At 37.0% G+C, this 20,091-nt stretch overlaps 1 protein-coding gene and 1 long non-coding RNA gene across 2 annotated transcripts; one reads left to right on the top strand and one right to left on the bottom strand.

Annotated features, from left to right (window-relative positions):
- The first annotated feature begins 373 nt into the window (after positions 1-373).
- On the top strand, positions 374-14,524 carry LOC113048266 (uncharacterized). The gene is made up of 3 exons (XR_003276431.1): positions 374-483; positions 1,278-1,428; positions 13,592-14,524. It is a non-coding gene; the product is annotated as an uncharacterized LOC113048266 (long non-coding RNA).
- On the bottom strand, positions 1,575-17,359 carry tmcc3 (transmembrane and coiled-coil domain family 3). The gene is made up of 4 exons (XM_026209975.1): positions 17,117-17,359; positions 4,850-5,799; positions 3,807-3,942; positions 1,575-3,285 (listed from the first exon to the last, which is right to left on the bottom strand). Exons 1-4 carry the CDS (start codon positions 17,177-17,179, stop codon positions 2,983-2,985), a joined length of 1,452 nt encoding a protein of 483 aa, XP_026065760.1. The 5' UTR covers positions 17,180-17,359; the 3' UTR covers positions 1,575-2,982.
- Between the last annotated feature and the right edge of the window lie 2,732 nt (positions 17,360-20,091).

The following is a 20,091-nucleotide window of genomic DNA, read 5'->3' as shown; positions in this document are numbered from 1 at the left end:
TGACAGATGGCTATATAAGACCTAAACTACTGTATGCACGGATCTTATACAATGTTTAAGATGTTTTTTCCCCAAAGATTCACCAAATGTTCATAATAGATTATGTTTGCGTGAATACTTGACTACTGTAGTTATTATGATACGTGTATTTATCGTGATCGAGCGCGCTTTGGAAGACAGTCTGCATGAGAAACAAGCGGAGAAAAAGTATGCCTCAGAAAACCTACAAATAAAAATAATGAAACATCTAAAATTATAATTCGGAGCATTTGGGACTACTAGAAAAGTGCTTAATTAACCAATTTCCCCTTTTTGTTGTTTGTTTTTGTTTAATTTTTTTGCCTCTAGCTCAAAATTAGGCATTCCAACCTCCAACTCATTCGGGTCTCATATGTAAATTACGTTGTGACGCAATCTTCTCTAACGGTCGGTTTAATCGATTTCATTGTTGAAGCTGCAGAGTGACATTTGAGATTGAAAAAAGTAAGTCGACCGACACAATGACAGTCTAACTCAAGATTCAAGAAAACTGGTTCGTGAATAACTAATTTTACAAAAAAACGAACTAGTCCTGACTATTCATGACTGAAATATCTTTAAACATCGTTGTGTAGTTACGTTAATGTAGCTAACTAAAGTTACAAGTAACATTAACGTTAGCTGTCTTATCTATATTTTCAGTAGATACTCTGTATGTACAATATATATATATATATATATATATATATATATATATATATATATATATATATATATATATTATAAAATTAAATAATTCAACCATTGAGTTAGAACATTGTTTCTAGAATACGTACTAGCAATGTCCTATTAGCACATTTTTTAATCGGTACTTCAATGAATACATCACACAGCTAAATTAATCAATAACTTACTCTGAACCAGACTGAATCAGTTCCGAATCGTTTGGGGTAAATTCGATGTTTGGCAGTCTTTTCTGATTTATTTGTATCTAGCCTGGAGTTATTTTAAAATGTAGCGGAGTGGACTTTAATGCTTGTAAGGCTGATGATATCCGCAACTTTTTAAGCAATTTTGCTCGGGCACTTTCCCATTGAGAATGGGTAATATCTTACTGGATACTTCAGATCGGTCCCGAGTCATTCGTGGGTCTTGTGCCTTACCTTGGTTGCTCGTTGATGACAGCATTAGCCAAAGTTGCCCGGCATCATTGCTCAAAATTTGTCCCGTGTATCATCAGTTTAAGTTCATCATCCCACTTGTCCGACGAGATTAATGGAAGCTTTTTCCCCCTGTAGTTTCATACCAGAGTTAATTCAAACTCCGTTTCCTTCATCAACCACAAGAGGGCGACACCCATCTGAAAGTCTGAAATAAGCGTCATCAGTGACCTTTGAAAATCATGAAAGGCATTCCTCGAATCACGTCTCGCGAAGGATTATCTTTCAGGTAACAAACGTCAAACAACAAAGACAGATTATATTTTAAAAATGAACTCAACAACTACATAACAAAAATACAAGAAAAAAATTGTTTCCATCTAATGAGAAATGCATTAGGTGGTTGATTAAATAAAGAATCGACAAATAGTCAAATTTCAGTAAAAATGAGGCCGTTTATTGTTAAGTTTAGATAATATTTAAGACCTGTACAGTCTCCTACCACATGGACACTGAAGCATGAATAAAACAAATAAAATCACTTTCCCCATGCTTACAGGTAAAAGGCCACATCTCTAGTAAACAACACCACATTTTAGTTCAGGTTGATGGGTAAATTCAGATTTTGTGGCTTTATACAATCTTCAGTCAAAACCACAGGTAGGCATGCACTCAAAGGGACAACGGTAATAATGCTGAAATCGGTTTCCATTGTGGGAATCATTAAAGCAAATGTATATAAAAATAGTCTTTTTAACTTCCATTAGGAACAGTTCAGAATGTTACATCAACTTGACAGAGACATTTGTTTCCGTCTCATGTGCTAGTTTCTAGAACCCCAAGGCATTTCTATTGCATAATAAACAAAAAGACAGTGTTTCCATCTTTTGTGGTCAGTACAGAGCAGCACTGCTCAGACTAAAGAATACAAAATAAAATTAAAAACACACAGATTCTCATAAACCTGGGTGCTGGGTTTAAAGTGCCAGTGAAAAGAACTTCAGGCCATTTCATTAGTACAAATAATGCTAAAAACAACAACAACAACAACAGTAAACGGATGAAACTTAACAAAGCATGTCTAAAACGTGTTTGCATGTCACTCAAAAATTTTAAATCAGGTACACATTTTAGTGCATAAAGAAAATCGAGCATTTTTTTTTTAAGACCATTACTTTTTTTTTTTTTTTTTTTTTCATTCTAACAGTATGATAATCTCCCAAACATTCTCATTACTGCAATTAAAGTAAGAAAGAAAGTTACTTATTAAAATGATCATAAATCGTTTCCTAATAGAATGCGATGCATCACAGTAATAAGAAACTACTGAGAGTTAATCAAGAATAATGAAAATAGTAATAATAAATGAGAGAATTACTCAAAAGTAAAACACCCATGAGAAAATATGTAATGACAATAATGTCAAAATACAAAATTAATAATAAAATAAAATACAAAAACAATGTGGTCTCTAACAAGTCTTCATTTTCTTTATGCAAAATATGTTTTTTCTTATGATCATGGAATGAAATATTACCAAGGTGTGTTTTTGTGAGCCATCTCCACCTAAAAGAAAAGCACATGAAGCATGTAAAAAGGTTGTTGACCTTCATCACAAAAGCTGTTTGAAATAACACAACACAGTTATAGAGATGGACCCGTTTCTACAGTACATCATGAATACTCTTTCACATAAACACAACAGACCAAAAAAAAAAAAAAAGAGGAAGTGGTAAAGCCATCATCTTGGGACAGTCACATTATAAAGGGAATATCCCAGGAGGAGCACTTTATCTGACAAGAACATCACTGAACGCGCATGCAGGCGCATGTTTCATGTCCCTCATCTGGGCAGCAGCATCCGTTCTATTGCACACTGCAGATGCTCCCAGTTGCTCCAGCTATACACCAGTAGACACACACATACAAAAGTCCCAAACATATGTAGTCGACTCCGCATTAGTGGAGCGGAAAACTTAGCAGCAGTGGAGACGCAGACTAGGATCACGGTGACGATGGCCAACATGATGTTGATGCATTTTCCCAGCAGCACTTTGGCGTCAGCGCTTTCCAACTGCAAGACCTGCTGTTGCTGCTGCTGTAACTCCAACTTACTCACTCGCGTCTGACAAACTTCTAAAGCATCCTGCGGAGAGGAAAAGAAAGAGATGCAAAAATTCCAGTTCTCATATCTGATCCATAATTGCTGATATTTAATATAACGTCCACTAGAAACCTGGAGTGATTTTAGAGCACTTGGAACAGGGAAATTAAATTTGTTGCCTGCATTATTCCAGACTTAATTATTCTGTGTATATGTACGTGCGTGCTATAACAATTCAGTATACTTTCATTGACTATGCATTTGGTTATATGCTCAATATATGTATGGATTCACATCAAAACTGAAGTATTTGTCTTAAATTTGAATTCAAAATCAAATCATATCTGGTGTCTAAAATACAGTTATGTGGACTGAGATTTTAGTTTTGGTTGTTGTGGTTGGTTTAGAATAAAGCTCAGCTTATAAAGGAAAAGATACCTTCAATGTATTATCACGTTGTGGCTGGTGAGAACACAGAGTAACATGAATCTGGGATTCCATTTATGGAGTGCTTTGCATACGTTTTTCATGTGTCTTGTGTATGTGAGTGTGTTTGTCTGTACCTGTATATCTCGTGCTCGTTCGCAAGCCTGATAGGCCATCTTCTCTTCGACGCTGGCTAGTTCTTGTTTGAGGTTTGCGGTCTCGTTCTGATGAAGCTCTGTGAGGTCATTCAGCTGGTCCTCCAACCGCTCACACCTGATACAGAAGAACAACAAGTGTGTGAAAGATATAGAGAGGAAATTGCGCTGTCTGCCAAGATGAAAAGACCAGCTTATGTTACATTTTTTTATGTTGGTTGCCAGCATGATCTCCCAACATGCCACAAATGATCAAAAGACAGGTGGGAGCCTATTGATATTTTAACATTCGAGTGATTCGCTGATAATTACTTGCATGACATGTCAGTCCCTCCAGAAAAACACGATTATGCGATCGCCTGATTTAATGCATAATCAGCCAAAGGCTGCATATTTATGCGGGGTCGCATTTTTTTCAAATACGCGGCTCTTTTGCCGCATAAATTGCCGATTTCAGAAAGCAAAATATGCGGGGCTAACATGATTTCATAATCCCTGTATTTTCGTTGCAAAAAACTCACATACATATTAGCAGAAAGTAAAAAAGAATTGAGTTTACTTCACACAAGTAAAGCGCCATTTTGAGAAAAAGGTGTTGGGGGAAATCACCTTTTTTTCTCTTTTTCCTCAAACCGCAGTTTTTGCAAGTTCGTGCAATTTCATCACATAAAATTGCAAAAATATCCCGCATATTCCATCGCATTTTTTAAGAAAACGTGCCGCAAAATCAAGGATTTTTGCCCGCAACAATCACAAAAAAATACGCGTTTTTCTGGAGGGACTGATATGTGATGAAAGATAAATGGTTGAAATGTATAAAATGTATACTATTTATATTTCTTTTGTCTAAACAATTAATAGAACACTTAAGATTGAAGTAAATTTTAGAAATAACATTATGAATGTACAACAACGTTATAAATCAGAAGTTCTGTCATGAAACTCTAGATGGCGCAGGCTGATTTGGTCCAACTCAATCTGACATAATAACGTTAATATCAAAATGTAATTGAAGGAATATTTACCTGTACCGCTCCTCTTGTAGTGTTTGTGTAATATTCTCAAATTCACATTTAAACTGGGTCTTCAGGGTCTCGATGTCTTCTGCAAGCAGAGTCTGATTCTCTCTCAACTCCCTGATCTCCTCCCAAGCTTCCACTAGCCGGCTGCTGTGTTCCCCGTGGCCTCCTTCTCTCCCCGACACACAGTGCTGCCCCGTCACACCTGATCCAGTCACATGACCGTTGCTCTCAATCGACACTGACGTCTCTGTGGAGCACTCGTCATCGCTTGGGTATTTGGGTTTAGAGCTTATCGTGGCGCTGCCGCTCAGATTTCGGGCTCCCCCTTCCGCCTGCAGCCCACTTCCCGTCTCCATGGTGCTCTTCAGGTGTGCGATGTTGTCCGCGCTACCAAACTTGTTGCGAATGAGATTTGCAATCTCTCTGGATTTGCTGAAGAAGAACGGAGGCGACAGTGAAACTCCCGGGCCAATCGTTTTGGCTTTGTCCAAATGTGGGTGGCGCCCACTTCCAGTGACTACACTTTCCTTGAGGTTGTATCTGTGCAGCTCATTTTCTTTGGAGTGTGGCGGTGTGTGTTTTGTCCCGTTCGAGAGGTCACACTCCTTCATCTTGCGTTGATACTGCTCTAGCTTCTTCTGAAGCTGAATGATATTGTGTGCCGTTTTCTGGTTCTTCTTCTCAAACACCTGTTTGATACGACTGCTCTGCTGCTTGTCGGCACTGTTAATGAGTTTGAGATACTCAGCCACGTTCTCATCCTGTAGATTTTGTTCAATTCTCAGCTGCTCTTTCACTTTCAGCACTTTCTGCTGCAGGGTGTCCAGACCAGTACGTGATCGTGGGGTGTCCCGTACCACCGGATCAGAATCCAGATCTAAACAGGTCTCTGAACCTCCTCTACGCATGACCATTGGCACGCTGAGGGTGATCACATCACAACCTTTCTCCGCCTGAGAAGAAACCGAGAGAATGAAATTAATAACTTCAGGACGGATACAATATAAGTGTTCATTTTTGTAGTATATATTAGTATTGTTTTTGTTTTGTACTTTTGAGGTATGTACTTCTGTATCCAAACCTCAACAACGATGCAGATAAAATTGAGAATTTGATTTCCACAAAGTAGTTCTTTTGAACTGCACATTTCAGTGAATAATTTCAAAAGGCTTGTTGAGAAAATCATTAGCGTCATCACTTATTATTAAGTTCTTGCGCTACGCATGCGTCCAAGATTATAAGAAATGTATAATATTTATATGCATATTTATAGGAGTTCTAAAATGGATATAACAGAGGGACACAGTTTGACAATATCCAGGCATTAAACTGCCTTAGCAACCATAAGACAATAGAAGGCATACTTTATTAGAACAGGAAATAAACAAAGGAGACTTATTTTCAGCCACAGAGTCACATGATGGCACCACCTAGAACTGAAAAATATAAAAGCTACACAACAATTCAGGATTCACTCGTCGGAGTAATAAAAAGTTAACTTGTCCGGAAAGAAAAAAAAACATTAGAATAATATTAGAATAATAATACACGGTAACCTTGAAAAATTATTTTTGTTGGCTCATTTGTTTTGATTTTTCATAAGAGTCTCTCTCACATGAGACAGGATGCACTAGTCTCAACTGGTTTGTTACTGTCAAAAACTATCCTTTATCAATAATAATTTACACTGAATGTAATGCAATGTAATGACTGATGAAGAGAATGGTTCTTTTGTGGCTTAGTAGTAAACGAAGATTTGGGTCAACATTTTTTGGACTGAAATAAGCCCTGGACCAAATGGAGTGGAAGGAATTCCTCTCAGAATGAGGAAATAAATGAAGCCCTTCATAAGGTCACTTAATGCGCCTGTGAAATGGGCTGACAATAATAAGCCATTCCCCAGGGTCCTGAAGGACATCAAATTCATTTAGGCAAACTAAAAGGGCAGTTCATCTAAAATTGAACACTATCATAATTTACAGGTCAATCCATTTTAAGTGCTCCAATGGACCACCGTGCACTGTACTTTGGTACCGACTAACAAAACATTTATAGGTCCGTGATGGTATGTAATTTATTGACCGTACGAAAGCATAAAATAAATTTGCAGATATTTAGGAAACATGTTAAGTTTTTGGTCTGTGTTACTCTGTCTACTGCCATTTAACCCAATAATATTCTGACACTCCAGGTTGCCAGTTGGTGTAAAACACAGCGCACTGCAGCCATGGAGTGAGCAAACAGTGTAAGGGGCCGTTCACACAAAAAGTACCTTTGCATCTAAAATGTGAGGAATGGATTTTAAAAAAAGGTGCAGCACAGTACACAAGTAGCTTGCTTGAGACACGCTTTTGAGACGTGATGCAATAACAGATAAAAACAGTTGCTATGCCAACTTGCTACTGTAAACAAAAGCTTGCATGCTTTGTGTGAAAATTGACCTTTGCTGAAATTTCACTGATGCAACTGCACATTAAAAGTGGAATTGTCTTGATCACTATAGTCGATGCAAGTAAAATGTTTTATATGCACATGTACTCTGAAATGTGCTCTAAAGATTGTTTTTTTGAATGGCTAAAGATTTTGAGGTTTCCATGCATTTCTGTATAACCATGACACAGAGAAAGTTGCTGTGGTTGAAACAATTAACTAATAATAATAAAAAATACAGGTTTTGCAAATTAGAGATAAATAATTTTAGAAAAAAAGTTCAAGGAACGTTTTTCAAGGAACCATCAACAACAGTAAATTCAAGGAACCATCTTGAGATAGACTGACTATTACTCAATCATGTCAAACCCACTTTATTCTTCCATAGAACACAAAATGAGATATTTACTGTATGACTGGTGCAGGTGATTAAAACTGTCAAGCTCAAAAAGACTATAAAAAGTAGTACATAAAGGTCTCACGTCTTTTAAATTTCATTTTCGAACCTGAAAAGCAGAAATTAGATTTTTTGGGTAAGCTAGAAATGAATTAAAAACAAGATGAAAGATACAGAAATGACACGAAGATGAATAGATGATAACACTAAGTTCAGTTTCAGTTGAATTAACCCTTTAAATGAACCTGAATGAATCTTTTATTTGATTGTGAAGATGGTTAGTTTTCATCAGGCCATTCTCTAAGAGCCACATTAGCATTTCTAAACGCCCAAACAACAATAACAGGAGACAGATGGAGGCTGCAATTTCCAAAGTTATGAGCGCTCAATATGGCTTCAGAAGAGCTCTTTTCAGAGCAGAACACTTATTATCATCCGTTATGGATGGATTTTCTGGGTACCCTCATGTAAAACTTTATTCAGAAGTCCAAATGTCAGATACTTGCAATGAAATTAAATGCGTCGGTTCCCATGGCAGCTCTTCATCAAGCAGTAACAGGCCGACAGAGATCAGGGACACAGGCTTTTAGGACTTGACTGCAGTGGAGGAGAGGAAAGATAAGACAAGCAGATGCAAGCCACATGGTGCAAATCCACGTCAACTCAAGTTCACGAATCTGAATAGAAACGAATCTATAAAAAACATCCAGAGACTGGAAGCATATGAGGAAACTGGACGCTTTCGTGATGATGGCAAAGGACTTCTGCAAGCTCAACAAATGTCATACATCAGTTCACTTAGTTTCATTTCACCATTTCTTTGGTTTGAAGACCGTGCGAGTTTCGAAACAGTTGACTGAAGTGGAACTTGACGAATGTTGCACTGTCAGTGAATCTTATAGTCTTGTGTATGTGTAGTTTTGAAATGCCTCAAAGTTTTTATTTTTACATTTTTCTGAATGCCTCAAATGTCCCAAAGCTAACATTACAGCTTGGAAGCGCAAGTTAGCTTGATACATCCAAATAAATAAACCAAAAGTGTCTTAATAGCTGTCATTGGGTTAACTTTTATGTTAAGAAAACCTAATATATGCCAACATAATTCAATGAAACAGAATTAGATGATAGCACAAGATACATTCATTATTTTTTAATACATACTTAAAATTCATCTCAATAAAAAACACCTCAATACCGTCCACTTCATTGGCCCGTCTAATATATTGCTTTATAACAAGTGAAAAGAACATGGCTTTTCTTGCCAAATGGCATTTAATGATTAATGCATGTAAAAGAGCTCCAATCATGTTTCCGTGTGGGTCACTGAAGCGACTCTGAACCTCTTCTAACTTTGACCAGACTGTATCTGTGTCTTCAGGGCAGAAATGCTACTCTGGAGAATAAGGTCAGTCAGATCAAACGTGAAAAACAGGCCGTCTGCTCAATCTACGGTAACCTTCCTGTGACATACACACACCTGGCGCCAGACTTATGTCATCAGTGATCTCTGCAATCTGGAATTAGTCTGGTTTTTATTTTACTTTTTAATTAGCTGCTAAATTAATCCTGTCTAGCATATATGGCTCATATTTCTCACCCCCGTTATTTTTTTTTTTTACTTAACGACAACAAAAATTGTTACAACCAATCACACATGCACATAAACATAACTGAAACTCAAAGAATGTCTCTCAGCTCTCACAAACTGAGCCTGTTAGTTTCCATATTAAAAGTACATCTTGTTTTGTTTCTAAACTAAAGCCCGACTACGGTTTACACCCAAACTCATTGAACAAGGAATGTGTGTACTGAGATTGTATAATCCAACGCTGGATTATTACGAGAGAGAGGTTAAGACAAAAAGATTAGCGCTAGCATGTGGCGAAGAGCTCTTAGCCTTTGAGTGGAGAACAGCTCTGTACACAGAAGACTTATAAAAGCCCTTGTGTGTGTGAGTGAAAAGGCTGTTCACATGCTTTACATATTGCTGAGGTCTACAAAAAGAATACTGTTGAAATGTAACTACCTACATGAAGCTGAAATCAAAACTTCTTTGTTAGACACTAATAAGCAAACCCTGAAAATCGCCCTCGTTTGCATTTTACAGTGAAGAGTCTAAGTTTCAGATGGAGAGAATGAGGAAATGAAAGAAGATAAATAAAAAATAGCTGTAATGACAAAGTGCTTGGATGGCAGTAACTAACACCATGTTTAAACTACATCCCAAATGCAGTTGCATAGACATTTAACTTCTTAAACACACACACACACACACACAACACAAAGCCCTCATAGGAAAGCCAGTGTTTTGGAAATCATACGTTTTAAAGGCTGGGACTATTGTAGTGGAACAGGATTTTCTATTGGCAATCCCCGAAGATAAACGAAAAGATTGAACCGGTTAAACTGCATGCACAGGCCATGTGACTACGCATATTTTAGAGGGTTTCCTACACAAATCTCTGTCCGTATCATCCTACATACTGAACAAAACAACACTGTTTGGAACATTTCAATGTTTTCTTAAAAGACGGTTTCTGGAAATTGTAATAAAAACAGTTTATTACAAATAATAAAAAACAAACACAAATTCATTCGAAATCACATACTGTCTTAAGAAGTTAATCCTTTGAATAAATATTTATTTTGCAACCGTTACAAAAGTCTGAATGTCTTTTGTACAAATGGACTTCATGTTCTCATTGTCACATAACCGACATAGTTTTATTGCTTCACTGCCATTTCCAGCTCGTCTCCTATGGCCTCATTCGATGCGTCTACTGAAAGCAGACTTTAGTGTCTCACTGGAAGTAGTAGGTCTTGATTCAGACGTTCTGCTCTTTTCACATACTGTAGTAGAGAAGTAGCTGAATTGGGTTGCAGTCTTTGAACAGAAAGATACGATGTGAATTTATGGTAATGTGTCGTTTTTATTATTTTGTATTACCCAGTTGTGGTTGCACTTGTTCAGTTTGATTTGGCGTAACATACCTATGGAAGTGGGATTATATTCATAAAGCCTAGTAGCTAAGAACAAAGTCCACAGCATAATTCCCACACAAACAAAAAGCCTGAAAGGATGTGTTCTTACGGACTTCTTTTCCAAATCCCCAGAGTAGATTTGTTCTCTCTTTAAATTCATTAGGAATGAGGCACACACCAGGCGGGAGAGAGTTGTGCAGCTGTGTGTTAACGTGTGTGTGTGTGTGTGTGTGTGTGTGTTGGCCAAGTGCTAATCCAGTCAAAAGAGCCCTGCTTTAGAGTTAATGTGATAAAACCATATGCAAACCCACATACACAGCCAAATCCTTTTTCCACGCGAAGGCCGCCAAGCATTAACCTGGTTTTATATCTGCTTGCATTCTGAATGAAAGTTTCACATTCAGAAAAGTTCCTCGTTGAAATGTCTATCGGTCTTGGTTTCTCTGGGGCTTTCTTCTCCAACTCTGGAATGTGCCGCAGGAACATGTTGTAATGAGGAAGTTCACTCTAGTGTAACAGGAAGAAAGATCACTGCTGGACTAGATGTCTTGCAGTCAATTTTGTACTGTATCATTCAAGTCAGCTGGATGTTTTCCTCTGTAGGCTGCACAATTAAATTAACATAATTCAGATGAATACTACCATCACAGTTAATTACAGTGAGATGTTCTCCTGTAATGTCAAGTTTTCTTTGTATATTTGAGTGTATACAATCACTGACATTTCTGGCATGCGCATAAATGGCGAATTAACGGTGTTTAAATAGTTTTACAAACATCAGCCACTCGTCTTTAAACCAAGGAGCCAGAAACAGCATAATGTTTGGCACTTTCTTAATGACTTAAATATTGGTATTCATATGCGGAGTAGAATGATAGCATCTTATGGTGTTTAGAAGTCACAGTATCTATCCTACTCTCTATAGCCCCTTTCACACTGCACGTCATATTGCCGAAACATTGCCAGGTCGCCTTCTGTGTGAAAGCAACCACGTCCCGGGATCGATTCCCGAAATGAACCCAGGTCGGGGACATAGTAACATTGCCGGGACGAGCGCTGTGTGAACAAAAGCCAGATCTAATGCCATGTCGAAGTGATGACGCGCGTTATCGCGCGACTCTTTTACCGGCTGTTTTGAAGGAAGATCAACGTTCGCGACGAAAAAATGTGTAAACTGTAATGAAGCACAGATCAGTTAGTTCCTCACTTTCCGCGCTGACGCCGAGATCGTTCGCTTGCTTCAGTCACGTCACGTGTCGTTACGGGATCTTTACGGGTTGTGTGTGAAAGCACGCACATATACCGGGTCATCACTGGCAATGTGAAAGTGCAAAATCTAGCGACCGGGAACAATTGCCGGAACACTTTACCCCTGTATTTGTCGGAATGGCAGTGTGAAAGGGGCTTGAATATTACCTCACTGGGTAGGTTGAGACACTGTCTGAGAACTGAATGGCTGCTGTTGACATGGAAATGTAGGCCTTTGTATGTTAATGTATCCAACTGAGGACCAGATTAGTTTTGCAGATTAGTAAAAAAAAAAAAGTTTTCTGGGACTAGAAGATGGGGTCAAAGGGGTCATGCGCCTATTTTTGGCTGTATTATAAATCTCTAGGTGCTCTACATAAATAATATCTTAAAATTGTCAACTTTAATAATATATTTGCAATATATAGCTCTGTAAGAGCTGGAAAAAATAAACAGATTATTTAGCAAATATATTTTGCAGTAAAATATCTGCAGACTGTGAGAAAATGTTAAATTTAGACACGTAACAGTATGAATTTTTTTTTTTTTTTTGTTACTATAAAAATGTCAACTTGCATTTTGCAATTTGCTAAAATCCATTGGAATCTGCACTGAACACCATCACGTTTAAATGGGCATGATATCTATTTTTTTCCCCTTCAAATATATTTACATTTTTCAAACATACATCTCATTTAAAACACCCCCACCTACATGTACCAGTTCTTGCACAGTTAAAAGTAGAGAAAAGAAATACCGAGCAGTATGAAGCCCTCCCTCACGCAGTGCTAGAAAATATCACTTGTTAATGAGGTCAGTTCATCTCAACAAGCTCATCAGGATCTGACACTGAATCCCACAAGGAGAAACACGCTCATATAAATTAAAGAGATCATTTAACTGAAGCCTCAAAAGTAAAAACTTTAAATTAACTGTAAATACAAAAAAAAATAATCATTCTGTCACACAAGAAATAACCCTGCCTTAAATTCTGTGTAAAGAAAACACTTCAAGTGCCATCTGTTATCATACTGTTACTTCTAACACATGTGTCTGTGTGAAGACATATAAATACTAGGGTGTTTCCAGCATGAAGGCCCTGCAGAAACTTGCTCTGTCTGCTTGTCATGTGACTAAGTACTTAGAAACTCAAGGGCCAGAGGGCAAAGACATGTTTGTGTGAGCAACAGAACGCACTGTAGAACTGTTTGACTGCACTCGAATGTCTCTACAACACACATGTAAATGTCTCACATACACACAATGGCTATGCAGCTGCACACAGACATCAAAGATTCAATGACATGATGTCATGAGAAACTTCCTGTACCTTATCTGGAGTCGCTCAAAAACTGAAACGCTTCATACATGCACATTTACAACGAAAATAAACCTTTCTTATACGCCATCATAAAAGCAAGTGACATTAAAATAAACGTAATGGACTCCACACAACTCTGCTGATAATTCTGATTTGTCAATCAGTTTGTAAAAACATTCATAATAATGCACTTCAAGTTACAACACCAGAATTGTTGTTAAAGCATTTATAGGTCGGTGACAAATAAGCATGTACACAATAAAGGAAAGGAAGTAAGTTGTTATCACATAGATGCTGTCCGCGGGTCTTCAATTTTATTAAACCCAGGAACATTCCTTTAATTTGTTTTCCATCTCTTCCAATACAGGAAGATGAAGTACCAGATGCACGCTCATCCACAAATCTCCTGTCATCACAGAGAGCATTCTGGGACACAGCCAGTTCCACAATCTTATTTGTAGAACAAACACACACGCTGTTACAGCAGTAAGTTATGGCCACAACGGACAGTGTCTCAACGGGGACAGAAACCCGAATAACTATTAGCGAAACAAGCTCTGATGTCAACACCACCGCTGATGGGAGCAATCTAGTTTTTTATTGCATCAGCCCAATATACAGACATGCTTCACATGTTGGTGAGGGGCTTGAAAGGGGAATGTATGGGTGACCCTGGAAACAACAGGAATGTCTTTTGAACAACAACTATATTCGAATGCGCTTTCATGCAAGTGGTAGCTATAGTTTGTGGACAATATTGTCCCCAGAAGTTGAGTAAATAAATAAATATGGCAAAAATCTCCCATTGAAGACATCTTCAAAGATTAAAAATAACAATAACGAGATATTCTGCCAAAGTCCTACATCCCTGCCAATATTTTCAACTGGTCCAAACACCGAAAATCTATATTAAAAAAATGTTTGAAAACAAATCATTTTAATTGAATTATTTTATATTTTGTGGATGGTTACATCACATTCCATTCTGTTACCCTCATATCACAGTGCATATAATACAAATATCTGGCAACTCAAAAATTGAGTTTCCGCCAAAATCAGTACTGAAAATGCAAAATGCAATATCCGCTATTATTCGTTCATGTTTTCTCCCTATCTTTCCAAACCGCTACAAATGCGACAAATCGCTTCTTTGCAAAATGCAATACATCCACTTAACCAATCACAGCGCATCATTCCACACATTGCAAACAGTAATGGCAGCACTCTGGCATCCTAGCTAGATTTTGCACTTTCACACTGCCAGTGATTACCCGGGATATGTGCGTGCTTTCACACACAACCTATAAAGATCCTATAACAACACGTGACATCAGGGCATGACGTGTAATGTACGAGTCGAAAACGCTAGGCACGTTATATTTTCACTGAAGCAAGCGAACGATCTCGGCGTCAGCGAGACGGCGACTCTGCAATGTTCCGGCAATATGACTGGTCCGACGTGCAGTGTGAAATGTGCTCAAGACTATCACAAGTCATTCTTGCTATTACCACAAAACATCTATCTGCCAGCTAGATCATTATATGGTTAAAGCTAGTCGAGCAGAAATCAACCAAGAAATGTTAAGAGAAAATCTAATTTTAATTTTGAAAAGTTAGAAAATGCATATAAATGCAACACGGGTTGATGATAGATCTATAAATGAGTGTATGTTTTTTAGGCATCCAAAGGTGGCAAAATACAAAGCTTAGCATCACTTTAGAATGGTCTGTATTAGTCATAAGAACTCAGTGTATGTTTCCATTTGATCGGTCATTTAATCAGTACTGCATCACTTCATCCAATGGGGAGATCCATAAAGGCAGCTTCACTAACACAACACGTTTAGGATACAACAAACCCTACACGCAAAAGAAATTCAATTACGGAAGGCCGATCGAATGTGTTTTACATTCTCTCTCTCCATTAGCACCAGGCTTAATAATGCATTGGCAGACACATTCAAAACAATTGAGTTTATCAGAGACCCCTCCATTCACTAAATCACACTTCTGTGCTAACACACAGCATGTGAATGCGTTTCCTCCAAGAGCCTCATTTAAACACACAGACTGACGCAGTGCTGCTAATGCACTCGTTTTCTTCACTTAAAAGTTCACACTTGAGGTTAATGACAAACCAACACATTCTTTTAAACAAAGCAGGGGTTACTCGCATTAAAAAAGCAAAGTGGCACAGCATCAGTCTGGTACACACATTGTTTTAGTGCCAGGGGTCGGGGCGGTCTACACACACTCACACACACACACACACGTGTACATCGGACACAGAAACAATTGTTCTGCTTACAACAGCCCGACTCAAGACCCAAGCACATGCCCCAGCACGCCACCATCACCCCAGTGTTTCCAATGCATTTCAATGTGGATTAGGCGTGTGTGCAACAAATACTTGGAATTTTCATTAATGAGAATGCTGAAGCATCACCATTAACTCTTTCCTTTATGGTAAACACCAGTGTAACCAGTCAAACTGGTGTTCAGTATCATTATTATTTAATCCAACGGTGTTTGAGCACTGGAGAGAGAAGTACTTTACTATTCAACTTATATTTTCGATGAGGTTTATAACAGACCTAGACACAAAAAAAGTTCAATTAAAATTTGAAAACCAATTTTAAAGCGATAATAAACAAGGATTTAAAAAAATAAAGTAGAATCTGATCTAACACTTCTAGGAAAGGTTCCAAATTATGATAGAAATTCTATTGCCATTCATTTTGGATTTATATGCTATTTATTTCTTTATTTTAGAGGAATACTCCAGAAACATGCGTAGATCATGTAAATAACTGAAATGTCTGGTGCTTGAACACTACTGTTCAAAAATGTGGGGTCGGTAATAGATTTTCAAAAGTCTCTTGTGCATTTATTTGATGAAAATTTCTGTAAAAAGTTTTATGAAATTTAACATATTTGTTTTCTATATTAGATATTTTTTTATGTAATCTATTCTTTTAATGGCAAAGCTGAATTTTCAGCAGTCTTTTCACCATGATACTTCAGAAATCTTTCTAATAAGCGGATTTGAGATTCAATGAGCATTTCTGCTTATCAACAGTTGCTCTGACTAATATTTTGTGAAAAAAAACGTGATACTTTTTTTTCTGGATTCATCGATGAATGGAAAGTTCAAAAGAAAAGTATTTCTTATCAATTTATTTCATCTGAAGTAGTAATTACTGTTTTTTAAATCTTACTGATCCCAAACTTTTGAATGGTAACGTAGCATGCTACAGGATGTCAGCTAATCTTGAGGTAAATGTCATTTTAATAAGGTATACAAACTATAATATTAAAATTAAAGCTCTATTTTGAAAACATTTAGGAGAGTGAGCCCCAATGTTTCGGAAAATAGCGGTAAATATATACTTTTTTAGGTATATGTTGCCATTTTTAAATATTTAACAGAGACATTATATTAGGTTTTATATACATCACTATATATACACACACATCACTATATAAGTTACTATATATATACACACATAAATATATAAGTTACATTTTAGAACCAATGAGCATTAATAAAAGACGGTTAATAAATGTAAACATTGTAAAAACCACAATAATCTAATGATAACTATGCAATTAAAACAACATGGCAGCAGTGCATTATCATGTATGTAAATAAAAATAAGATCGCTGTACGTGAAGCAAAACCGCATTGTTTACATCAAAAGAATAGTGGTTACTGTAGAATTACTGTAGTAAAATTAGATAGCGGTGAAGCACGAGACTGATAAACAAGAAAAACATCTTCTCAGGAAGAGCAGAAACACATTGATCATATGATATCCACACATATCATGTAGAGTGTAAGGGTTAGATAACATGCTGCATGGATGGATTAAAAAGACTCAAGAATAACTACCATTTTGCAATGTAAGAAAGAGTTCCTCTTGAGTTCAGGTAAAGTTCTCTCGGCGCTGGGCATAATTCAGTTCACTTCGGTCCGGACAAACTGTACTCCAGTGTGAGATTGCGGCGGTACGGTCTGCACCATTGTGTCGCGGGTTGCGGGGCGCCGCCGCGCGCTCTCGGTCCGTGGATTCCTCTTTGTAATCTGCGCGACGCACATTCACTCACTGAGTAACTCAACCCTCATGCATATTTATCTGGTGAGAGAGAGAGAAACAAAGAGAGAGAGAAAAGGAGGGAGGAGCCGGACGCGAGTTCGTCACTACGTCACAGCCATTTAGGGAGGTACTACAGCTGGGCAAATATTATCGCTCCAGTCATCAGTAGATATAAAAAATAAATAAAAAGTTAAATAAAAAAGTTAGGATTTTTAAAAACGTATAATTGTATTTAAAATATATTCTGATATTACACATAAATATGGACATGAGACATCTTATTAAATATCCCTATGTTTGCATAATGTAGTTTATATTTAAAAAAATCAACAGACAAAATGTCACTATTGTTACTGTTATTCTTATCAAAAACAGTATTTGCAAATTTTATGGCACTATATTATTTTTCCCCTTCTTTTTCAATATATATATATATATATATATATATATATATATATATATATATATATATATATATATTATAAATCACAAAAGTATTGAACAAGCAAGTATGCATTTAATAATGCTGAATCTTATTTAAGGGTGAATTATTTTGAAGTTTAAATTTAAGATTTAGGCTTCAGTGTTGCTATTGTTAAAAAACTAAACCCATTAAAGTTCAATTAAAATCATTATCATTAATCGAAATGAAGCTGAAATAAACTAAGATGAAAACTTAGCTTGAACATAAATTTTGAAATGTCGCCTTAACAACTATGTTAAATAATAACTAGATAGTAAAGTTTGTTTTCAAACTTTAAGTTGGCTTGAAAAAGCCTGGCCAGAAAGTTAGAAAAATGTAGAAAGTTTGAAAAGCTTAAAAAGTTTTAAAAATGTAAAAGTTTGAAAAGTTAAGAAGTTTAAAAAAGAAAGTGATTAACATATTACTAGCATTATAAGCAAGTGACTACCATGTCGTTAGCATGATTAGCAAAGTTGTTAACATGTTTCTAGCATGTTGAGAGCATGATTTTAGCATGATTAGCATGTGGCTAGCATGTTTCTAGCATGATTAGCATGTTGCTAGCATGTCGCTAACATTTTGCTAGCATGATTAGCATGTTGCTAGCATGTTTGTAGCATGATTAGCATGTTGCTAACATGTTTCTAGCATGATTAGCATGTGGCTAGCATGTTGTTAGCATGTTTCGAGCATGATTAGCATGTTGCTAGTATGTCGCTAACATTTTGCTAGCATGATTAGCATGTTGTTAGCATGTTTGTAGCATGATTAGCATTTTGTTAACATTTTAGTAGCATGATTAGCATGTGGCTAACATGTTTCTAGCATGATTTTCATGTTGCTAGCATTTTATTAACATGATTAGCAAGTGACTAGCATGTCGTTAGCATGTTTGTAGCATGATTAGCATTTTGCTAGCATTTTGATAGCATGATTAGCATGTTGCTAGCATTCCACTAGCATGTTTGTAGCATGATTAGCATTTTGCTAGCATTTTGCTAGCATGATTAGCATGTTGCTAATATGTTTGTAGCATGATTAGCATGTTGCTAGCATGTCGCTAGCATGTTTGTAGCATTATTAGCATTTTGCTAACATGTTTCTAGTATGATTAGCATGTTGCTAGCATGTTGCTAGCATTTTTGTAGCATGATTAGCATGTTGTTAGCATGTAACTAACATTTTGCTAGCATGATTAGCATGTTGCTAGCATATTTCTAGCATGATTAGCATGTTGCTAGCATGTTTCTAGCATGATTAGCATGTGGCTAGCATGTTGTTAGCATGTTTCTAGCATGATTAGCATGTTGCTAGCATGTCGCTAACATTTTGCTAGCATGATTAGCATGTTGCTAGCATGTTTGTAGCATGATTAGCATGTTGCTAACATGTTTTTAGCATGATTAGCATGTGGCTAGCATGTCTCTAGCATTTTGCTAGCATGATTAGCATGATTAACATGTTGCTAGCATGTCTCTAGCATGTTGTTAGCATGTTTCTAGCATGATTAGCATGTTGCTAGCATGTCTCTAGCATGTTGTTAGCATGTTTCTAGCATGATTAGCATGTTGCTAGCATGTCGCTAACATTTTGCTAGCATGATTAGCATGTTGCTAGCATGTTTCTAGCATGATTAGCATGTTGCTAGCATGTTTCTAGCATGATTAGCATGTGGCTAGCATGTTGTTAGCATGTTTCTAGCATGATTAGCATGTTGCTAGCATGTCGCTAACATTTTGCTAGCATGATTAGCATGTGGCTAGCATGTCTCTAGCATGTTGTTAGCATGTTTCTAGCATGATTAGCATGTTGCTAGCATGTCGCTAACATTTTGCTAGCATGATTAGCATGTTGCTAGCATGATTAGCATGTTGCTAGCATGTTTCTAGCATGATTAGCATGTGGCTAGCATGTTGTTAGCATGTTTCTAGCATGATTAGCATGTTGCTAGCATGTCGCTAACATTTTGCTAGCATGATTAGCATGTTGCTAGCATGTTTGTAGCATGATTAGCATGTTGCTAACATGTTTTTAGCATGATTAGCATGTGGCTAGCATGTCTCTAGCATGTTGTTAGCATGTTTCTAGCATTATTAGCATGTTGCTAGCATGTCGCTAACATTTTGCTAGCATGATTAGCATGTTGCTAGCATGTCGCTAACATTTTGCTAGCATGATTAGCATGTTGCTAGCATGTTTGTAGCATGATTAGCATGTTGCTAACATGTTTCTAGCATGATTAGCATGTGGCTAGCATGTCTCTAGCATGTTGTTAGCATGTTTCTAGCATGATTAGCATGTTGCTAG

Source organism: Carassius auratus, chromosome 29, assembly GCF_003368295.1.
Source record: "Carassius auratus strain Wakin chromosome 29, ASM336829v1, whole genome shotgun sequence".
NCBI classification, from domain to species: Eukaryota; Metazoa; Chordata; class Actinopteri; order Cypriniformes; family Cyprinidae; genus Carassius; species Carassius auratus.
Note: the sequence above shows the minus strand (reverse complement) of the source record. Positions and strands in the feature narration are given on the sequence as shown.

What these genes read in the sequence shown, in the direction of transcription:
- tmcc3 (XM_026209975.1), bottom strand. Translation starts at nt 17,179, where the DNA reads ATGCCCAGCGCCGAGAGAACTTTACCTGAACTCAAGAGGAACTCTTTC. An exon ending in CTTTCTTACATTGCAAAATG is followed by an intron (nt 5,800 to 17,116) that starts GTAGTTATTCTT and finishes GTTTCTTCTCAG; the next exon opens with GCGGAGAAAGGTTGTGATGT. An exon ending in AACGAGCACGAGATATACAG is followed by an intron (nt 3,286 to 3,806) that starts GTACAGACAAAC and finishes TCCTCTCCGCAG; the next exon opens with GATGCTTTAGAAGTTTGTCA.